This window comes from Lactuca serriola, chromosome 8 (assembly GCF_051521515.1).
Source record: "Lactuca serriola cultivar US96UC23 chromosome 8, Lser_US96UC23_V15, whole genome shotgun sequence".
In the NCBI taxonomy this organism is placed as follows: Eukaryota; Viridiplantae; Streptophyta; class Magnoliopsida; order Asterales; family Asteraceae; genus Lactuca; species Lactuca serriola.
Genome location: NC_136415.1, coordinates 123,207,283 through 123,217,002, shown reverse-complemented (window position 1 = coordinate 123,217,002; position 9,720 = coordinate 123,207,283). Strand labels below are relative to the sequence as shown.

Here is a 9,720-nt window from a genome sequence, read left to right as displayed (position 1 = left end):
GAGGGGAGGAATTCGACCAGAGGTTCCTTACTTTAGGTTAGGTGTCGAATTCCATCAGCCATAGGGTCTATTTATACTTGTAGACTCCTTAAGGATTACAGATAAGTCCCTATCAGATAATCTTCTCTTAAGGCTATCCAAATCCATTCCTAGATAACTCTAATGGACGATTTTAGCTATCCTATAGCCTCTAGAATCCGTCCATAGCATATCCAAATGGATTTATAGTCCAAAGTTTAACTATCAAACAATTGACAGTTTATACCCCTTTATTCAATTAATCTCTTTAAGTCACCAAATTAATTCTAATTAATTCTATGACTTATATTAATCAAATAACAATATATTATTCATTATATTATTCCCATAATATATTAATAATATTTACTCTCTCTTATTAAATCATCATATCAAGTTGCTATGGTGAAGGCAACCCAAAAGGACTATGCACAACCGGATCAAATACTTGCCTAATATAGTTACAGCCTTAGACACTATTCCAACAAGTATTAGTATGTATGCCTGGTTACCACCAGTTATTTTGTATAGTATAGTTTTGTATGAAAACTCTTGTGTGAAATCCCTGGCTACCACCAGTAATGTAAGGTAATGCATTGTATGAAAACCCTGGCTAACACCAGTATGTATAATAGTTTTATTACTTAAAATAAAACCCTGAGTTGGAATCCCTGGAATCCTCTGGTTGTAGTATGTAGTAGTTCTATTAATGAAAATAAAACTATTAAAGAATGAAATCCTGTAAACAAAATGTTAGTTTATACTGTTGTGAGTTTGTATAACCATGCTTGATATGACCTAGTGACCTCTACGACGTTCTGCACGCGTCGGATGTTATGACATTTGTCACCCCAGGCATGCCTGCCTAACTATAGCTAGCAGTTTAGGTGTGAGAATCATGCACGTACGCCCCGCGTACGTGAGCTCGCCCTAAAATTACAAAAATGCCACTAGGGGCCATTTTGCAAGCTTTCTCACGCACAAGAGCCAAAATGCAATAATTCTTCATACTTAGGGTTAATATTGAAAATACTCCGTCATCGGAATGTTACATAAATTTAACAGCAGGAGGATCTTTCATGTAATTTTGCATACCACAAGGACCAATGGCATGACGTTTTCCTTGAAATTTCTTAAAGTGAGATATTTTGCAAACCATAGAGGTCAATTATGAAATTTTGTCTTCTTTATTTTAATTATGACGTTTATATTACCACCCCCCGCCTTGCGCTAAACAACTCACCAAGAGGAAAACAGATAATGAGAAGAAAAGAGGTAGAACATGGAGAGATGAGCAATTGAGAGAAGAAATGAAAGAGAACGTGGAGAGCAGGGACGGACGCAAGAATACATAGGAAGTGTTGTCGAGGTTGAAGAGGTGTTGCCGATTAATGAAAATAGGAAAAAAACCAAAAAAAAAATCGAAAATTTTTCCACTAAGTACAGGAATAGTAGGTGTTGTCGGTGCCACACCGAAACACCAAGCAAAACATCCCTGGTGGAGAGGTGAGGTTGTTTTTTTTTTTTAATTCTTTTTTTTTCAAAATAAAGTCCATTAAACTAGCACAACGGTACACCACAATTCTTAACTTTTTTACGACTTAAATGCTATTATTTCTCAAAATAAAGTCTAATGTGACATAAAAAATTAAAGTTGCAACATTTTAAACATACACCATTCTCTTCAAATTAAGATAAACTTCTATATATAAGTTATAATCAAATACGTGGTTTAAATACAAACCTCACAACACCTTAGATTTTCACCGATAAAAATCCAAAACCATGGGATGACTCTTTCCCTATAGCCTCTGTTTTCTCACATTGCCCATTGTTTGTTAAATTAATAACATTACTTTCATGATGTCATATCAAGTCATCTTTACCTTTTATATTATTTTAATAAACTATAGTACTAATATACGATGATTATTATCACAAATATTTTTAAATAAGATAAGCAATTATCTAAAAACAAACTTCTATTCAATATATTCCCATTTATATTATATTATTATATAAACTTCTAACTTGAATTTCTATAGAAAACTAAAATTATAATCATTTTACTCGTAACAAAAAAAAAAAGTTTTATTACAATTTTAAAGTACAATAAAAGTCGATTTATTTATGTATTACAATTTACAAGATAAAAAAGAGCTACTTTTACGAAAATATAGAGTATAATAGTCCACTTGCACATGCGTCACTGGAACGTACACCATGAAGATAAGAGTAAGCCGACTTTCCAAAACCATCTACAGTTGCCGTCCGATCATAAACCCACAGAAACACTCCGACTTGATATTATATATATACTCGCCGCCTTCAGCCTTCTATACCGGCCATTCCTCGTTCGAAAATGGATTTTACGATCGCCAAAGCTAAATCACACTCGATCTCCTCCACCACAACTCCGCCGGAAACCGATGATCTCGGTCCTGGTGCTACAGATCCGGTAACTACTCAACTCCAACTGGCTCATTATCAGTCCGCTGCTTCTCTCGACAAAGAGGCGGTTCTCCGGCGAATTCGTTACCACAAACGCTTACGCAAACTCAAATGCACATTTGAGTCTCTGGTGAATAAGAGCCCTAGCGATGGATACGACAAGTGGTTTGAACCCACCGATTCATTCACTTCTCCTTGAAGATTAAATACCCCCGCAGAGATGATTTGCGTATGGAAATACTACACGATGACTTGAATGTACGACAAGTACTGCGCAGAGTACAAGGGGGTGTTGCAAAGAGCAGACCTTGGAAGGTTGAGATTTAAGAATGGAAGGTGTTTGAACTTTGAATGCTCTTCAATCCTGGTAGTATATAATATTAATCGATAAACATCTGTTTCTTTTTTAGGAAACGTTAGAATATTAGTTTATCGTATATTTTTATTTCTCTTTTTGTAATTTCCGAATCTTTTATACATCCATATTAATAAATAATTATGTAGTATTTTCTAAAGTTTACTTGTTTTAGTCGCATATGGCTATATTGTAGCATCATACTTCCATTTTGATAATCCTCCCTTTTATGTATTTACAGTTTAACACCAATTTTTTTCTTTCAGCTTTTATTTAATCCTATTACAACGTTGTACTTGAATTATTATTATTATTATTATTATTATTATTATTATTATTATTATTATTATTATTATTATTATCTTCCATTCAAGGCATTCACTTACAAAAATCCACCTTTATATTCATGTTAGAACTATAGTATATACACAGCTACTTTTATGAACAATTTCACCCCAACAGGTCCTGGTAAGCCCACAAAACCCTGGATATATGATCCGAAATAAAGCCCGTGAAGTCCAATCCTGGACTGCTCATTTTTTGTTTAAAGCCCAGTTAAGACCTAATTGGGCCGATGGCCCACGCCATATGTGAAACTCTAGCTCTCATGAAACTGAGCTTCAAACCCTACAACAAACGACATAAACTTGCCTCCGATTGGACGTGGCAATGTGGCATGCAACGAGAGACTGATCTATTTTTGAATCAGGACAAAACCATAACTGACAAAAGAGGTGAATATTAATATAGCTACGAAAATGGTTACTAAAATCGGTTGCAAATCGTTTTCCTGACTGACTTTTGTATTTCTTTCATATTTTATAAAAAAAAAATACAATATTTCATTTAGTACTAAATTGCAAATACGATAATATAAGAAAATAGGCCGAGCTCAATGCATTATTTAAGTAACCGTTTATCTTTTCATAAACAGATCCAAATAATTACCATCACGTGCATAAATATAAAAGTATTAAACGTTTCAATTATCTGCCAAGGTTCCCCCGATTTGCAATCATCAAGAAGATTAAAAATAGTATGGCTCGTGTTCGTATGTAACGCAAGGAATCTAAGAAGCTTCACTCGGAGCAAATTACGGCCGACAGTGTGAGTTGCACACAGTTTTGTGGGTCCAAAAGCAAACACCCAAACACATTTCTCGCCTGATTTTGTGCTACTTTAACGTGGTATGCTTTTTCCTCGATATTTCCAAAATTGTTGCATATATAGCCTTCGTATTTCCTTCCTATTCATTCATTCAATACGAGTCGAATCTACGAATTTGTAGATTGTGACTAAGAGAGAGATTAAAGCGATTATATTCCTTTTTGTTTTTCTTCAACACAGGAAACATGGGCTCCCTCCTCTTACTTTGTATCATCTCTTTCTCTACAATATCTTATTCTCTAGGTGCTACAACTCCGTTTCTAGATGGTAAGTGCTTTGATTAGAATGATATTTATGTATTAACTTGTATTGTTTTTGAACATGGCATAGTCATTTATTGTGCTATCTGGTTTGTGGTTTTGTTTATTAATATTTAATAATAACTGTTTAACTTATGTAAATGTAATAGGGTTTCTTGCGAATGGCAACTTTGAACAAGGACCAAGCTCAACAAAAATCAAGAATACAGTAATCTTGGGGAAGTACTCATTGCCCAAATGGGAAATCTCAGGTATTGTGGAATATGTACACGGTGGGCCTCAACCAGGTGGGTTCTATTTCGCGATTCCACGTGGGGCCCACGCAGCAAGGCTAGGAAACGAAGCCTCTATATCCCAAAATGTTGATGTTAAACCAGGGAAGGTGTATTCCCTTACGTTTGCGGCCACAAGGACTTGTGCTCAAGACGAGGTGTTAAGAGTCTCGGCTTCTGGTCAATCAAGTGACCTTCCGATCCAAACGTTGTATAGTAGCGATGGAGGTGACACTTATGCTTTTGCTTTCAAGGCTACTTCAAGTCAAATCAAAGTCACATTTCACAACACAGGTGTCCAAGAGGACCCCACTTGTGGACCTCTCTTGGATGCCATTGCAATTAAGGAAATGCTTCCTTTAACCTACACCAAAGGTAAGTAATGAGACATTTTATATTTTAAGTTGTCATAAAAAAACATAAGGTTTCTTTGAAAAAAAAAAGATTACTTAGATATTTGTTCATTAATAATCGTTAGTTAAGATTGATGGGGTCCCATGAGTTTTTAAGCTTGTCTTATTAAAATGTATCTCATAATGACAAGACTTCTACTAAAACATGTATAGTCAAACATTAGAGTAAACTACAAAAATGGCCCATGTAGTATAGTCATAATTCCAACTTTAGTCCAACTATGTATTTCATTACATGTTTCATTTTATTATGTTTTTTGTCACTAATCCATGTAAAATGATTCTGAAATATAGGAAACTTGGTGAAGAACGGCGATTTTGAAAATGGTCCACATGTGTTCAAGAACTACTCAACCGGAGTCCTCTTACTCCCCAAAATACACGACATAGTTTCCCCACTCCCAGGGTGGATCGTTGAGTCCCTCAAACCAGCAAAATACATAGACTCCAAGCACTTCATGGTGCCACATGGCCTTGCAGCTATCGAGTTAGTAGGAGGGCGAGAAACCGCAATCGCACAAATCATTCGCACAGTTCCCAATAAATCCTATGTACTGTCGTTCACCATTGGAGATGCGGGGAACAACTGCCATGGATCGATGATGGTGGAGGCTTTTGCAGGAAACGAGACTGTGAAAGCGAAGCATGAATCGAAAGGTAAGGGTGACTTGAAGATTGCTACTCTCAAGTTTATAGCTACTTCGATTCGAACAAGGCTTACATTTTATAGTGCTTTTTATCATAATAAGCATAATGACTATGGACACTTTTGTGGGCCAGTGTTGGATGATGTTAAGGTATTGTCTGTTAGAAAGAAGTGATGAACTCAATGAGTTGGATGTTGTATTTGTATACTGGTATTATAAGAGAGATAATTTCTTTAAGTGTGCGAGGGTTGGATCATAGATTAGATTAATATACATCATAAATGAAGATCATGCAATGCATTTAAGATTTAACCATCTTTTTGGTTATCTCCTTTCCTTTATAGTTAAGTTATATCAATAATATAAACATGAACTTTAATTTAGTATTTTAGTTCATACTATTAAATCTATATTCTGAAAAACCGAAATCAATTTCAATTCACAAACATATCAAACCAACACCATACGCTTTGAGTCTAATACAGCACAATCTTCCATGAAACTATGTTCAAATGTTCCACATACAGAAAGGAGGAGAGTAATCAGTAATTAACCTTAGGATTGAAACTGAAGCTCAATCATTCAAAGAGTAGTTGCAGGATTTAGGTTTAATCTCGGGCCTTGACAATGAAATTCTGGCGACTGATGGGATTCATAACCACCGGAGGTCCAGCTGTACGAGGCCATGCCTGAAATTTCTTGTCAGTCTCTTCCCACCACTCCTTGTTTGAAACTGTAGAGGGAGTCGTACCTAAATATACACAAACAAACAGTAACAATCTTTCAGATGATTGGACATTCATATTCTGAATAGTTGTACAAATATATTATAAATACTTGCCTCCAAATATCTTCTTGTCTGCAATGATATAGTCGCATGCAAATGCAAGAACAAATGCTCCAGCAACACTACCAACAATCTTTGCTCCTGTCATTTCTTCAAATCTGTGAAACAAAATGAGTTTGTATGAATAAATCGCTATTACTTCAACAAAATTCACGATTCACAATCAATGATTCTCCCGCTGATTCAAAATAAAGAGCAAACAGTTTCGATTTGATACTTTACAACTCTAAATTATGATATGTATTTCAAGCTTCACGTAAGAGCTTAATAGCTTTATCAAATTTTACAGCAAGTCCTATGTTATAATCAAAATTGACATCGATTTTGCATTTGAGAAGTAGAGCGTTTAACGTAAAAACGTTAGTATCTTCTTTGACAAGGAGGAGTATTAGATCGAAACCCCAAACGAACTAGCTTCGCTTCCAGGTTCGAGAATTAAGAGGTTTTATACAGTTAAAAGGAGACTATGCTTTTCCTACTCTTATTATTAGCAAAAACGATATGGCTTCCATAGCAAGATTTTGCCTATCAGAACATAGAATTTAAGCTGAACTGCATGGAAAAGATTAGACGAATATATGAAAAATGGAATGGGTTGTTGGATGGATCAATTCCGAATGAACTTAACTGTGAAACACGGATTTATAACGAAGCAATTAAAAGGAAATGCAGTGAAGCTTACCTTGCTACCCTGTGGACTGACTCAAGAACTGAAACTCGATGACCTAGTCTGGCGAAAAATAAAGAGGAAGTGAAGAACCGAGAAGAGGAAGGAAGATCTCCCAACAGAAGTTTCCGGAAACCCCAGGCCCAATTGTAAATTTGTAGTCTTTTCACCCTTTTATTTACATTAAATTACAGTTTTTGTCCTTTTGGTTTGCACCTTTTTTTGCAGGCTCAATTTTATTTTTGAAAAATTGCATCCATCGGTTTTTATGGTTCTAAAATTCATCATATTCCTTAAAAAGCTGATTACATTGGTTTTTATGATTTTAAAAATCATCAGTTTTGATCTGTAATCTTGTTACTGTCCATTTAGTTAAGCATCAGTAAACTAATAAAATTAAGATTATTTTTGTTTTGTCATTTTTTATTTGTGTCTTTTCTTCTTTTATTTATATTTAAGTTATTAAATAAGTGGAGCACGTCTCACCCTACCTCACGCCCACCGTTGAACTCGTCGATAGGTCACCACCCCGGCTACAACTACTTCATCTCTAGCTAGTCACCAACACCACCCTACTGTTAAGAAAAACTCAATCCCATCATATACATTCTTCATCTCCCATAGTCTACCACCACCATTGTTCAAAAATAATCAAACCCCACTCGTAGGGGTGCAAACGAGTCAAGTACTGTCAAGCTCGAAGCTTGACTCGCCTAAAATACTCGAACTCGCATCGAGCCTAAATTTGAAGCTCAAACTCGACTCATCTCCCATAGTCCACCACCACCACTGTTCAAAAATAATCAAACCCCACTCGTAGGGGTGTGAAAGAGTTGAGTTGAGTCAAATACTGTCAAGCTCGAAGTTTGACTCGCCTAAAATACTCGAGCTCAAAGTTCGAATCAAACTCGCATCGAGCCTAAATTTGAAGCTCAAACTTAACTCATGAAATACTCGATACTATCGAGCTCGGTTCGACTCGACTAAAATTTAAAAAAAGTTAAAAGCATAAAAAATTAATAACATTTCACATGCTTTTACATTGTTCAAAATAACAAAAAATTCAAAATAAATCATTTAATGTCAATATAACATCAACCATCTATTTCATTGCATTTTACATACATCTAAAACACCAAAAAGAAATATTCTCAACAGTTTTGAAATACAATTTAAGTCCTTACTTTTTAACCGGTGCCTAAAAGCTAAAAGTATTTTGAAATGTTAAAGGGTAAAAATGTAATATTATAAATACTCGATTCAGCTGCCTAAAAGCTAAAAGTATTTTGAAATGTTAAAGGGTAAAAATGTAATAATATAAATACTCGATTCAGCTCGTGAGCTTTATGAGCCGGGTGTTTTACTACTCGAGCTCGGCCCATTAAGGTACTTGAGTAGCTTGAGCACAATTAAAGTCGAGTCGAATTTGAGTATTTTTCGAGTTAGGCTCGAGTTTCTCATGAGTTGTCTCGTCTCGTTTACACCTCTACCCACTCCGGGCCATTATTGTGATGCTCTTTTACAAAGGGATCATTTTAATCATTTCGCTTGTAACGTCCCAAAAACATAGATAAAATTTTCATTTTTAATTTAATTGAAAATCATCAAGTGTTCATAACAAACCCAAATAAGTATGGCGAATGAGAGAAATCATCATAGTACAAATCTAAATCCTAGAGAAAATGCGGAACTTGGGTGGATGCACTACGATCATGTCGGGCCCTTCCTTTTGTACCAGAAGTAGTTGAAACTACAAACATAACTATAACCACAAAGCTTAGTGAGCTTCCCCAAAATATCACATACATCATACACATAATATAACAGCCCGTGGCTGTGTCGGGTCCGTATCAACCCCCAGATCCATGTCAACCCCAAATAACAGCAATTAGTTGTGTTAGGTTTGTATCAATCCCCGGGTCCGTATTAACCCCGAGTCCATAATGACTCCATGCCCATATTAGATTCATACATAAATCATGCAATCACATCAGTCAAAGTCATACAATAACATACATTCTACTCATACACTACAGTGGGTCGGCCTTGGTGCCTTCGACCCACTGAGGTGGTAAGAAGACTCACCTCACAGACAGACAAAAAAAAGATGAACGTGACTCTACTCCGAAAATTAGCTCAATCGGACACCTATTCATTGACAATTGACCAAACTCAAGTATAATTCAAAATACCCCTAGGTCAAACTTAGTCAAATCAAAGTCAAAGTCAACGATCAAGGTTGTCCCCCCACGTCGTGGCCAGCCTTGGCCACATTGTGGCCTTCAAACGACAAAACATAAGCGTTTTCCCCACCACGTCGTGGCCATACTTGCAACACTGAGACCTTCAAACGACAAAACATACGCGTTTCCCCAATCGCCACGTCGTGGCAGTCTAGCCCACGCCGTAGGAATTGGATCCAAAACATCCTAATGAGCTAAGTCGAATCTTCTAATTCCAAAGGTTCTAAAGTCCAAATCAGATCATTTCTAATGTCCAAATGGGTAAAGTTTTCACTTTTATCCTTTGAAATCCACCAAGAGGTCTAGATCTCAAGTATTAGATTAAAAAAAGGCTAAAAATGGAAAGGACTTAATCAAGAAGCACTTAATCCCTTAAGTAT

The 9,720-nt window shown here is 35.9% G+C and overlaps 1 protein-coding gene and 1 long non-coding RNA gene across 2 annotated transcripts; one reads left to right on the top strand and one right to left on the bottom strand.

Moving 5' to 3' along the window:
- Positions 1-4,093: 4,093 nt before the first annotated feature.
- On the top strand, positions 4,094-5,820 carry LOC145067623 (protein TEEBE-like). The gene is made up of 3 exons (XM_079014721.1): positions 4,094-4,258; positions 4,401-4,898; positions 5,231-5,820. The coding sequence occupies exons 1-3, from the start codon at positions 4,177-4,179 to the stop codon at positions 5,755-5,757; spliced, it is 1,107 nt and encodes a 368-aa protein (XP_078870847.1). The 5' UTR covers positions 4,094-4,176; the 3' UTR covers positions 5,758-5,820.
- Positions 5,821-5,995: 175 nt separating this feature from the next.
- Positions 5,996-7,261, bottom strand: LOC145067624 (uncharacterized). The gene is made up of 3 exons (XR_013688865.1): positions 7,113-7,261; positions 6,425-6,528; positions 5,996-6,334 (listed from the first exon to the last, which is right to left on the bottom strand). It is a non-coding gene; the product is annotated as an uncharacterized LOC145067624 (long non-coding RNA).
- Between the last annotated feature and the right edge of the window lie 2,459 nt (positions 7,262-9,720).

Excerpts from the sequence above, each read along its gene's own strand:
- LOC145067623 (XM_079014721.1), top strand. The coding sequence starts at position 4,177 with ATGGGCTCCCTCCTCTTACTTTGTATCATCTCTTTCTCTACAATATCT. Across the intron at positions 4,259-4,400 it reads TACAACTCCGTTTCTAGATG|GGTTTCTTGCGAATGGCAAC; the intron begins GTAAGTGCTTTG and ends TAAATGTAATAG. Across the intron at positions 4,899-5,230 it reads TCCTTTAACCTACACCAAAG|GAAACTTGGTGAAGAACGGC; the intron begins GTAAGTAATGAG and ends TCTGAAATATAG.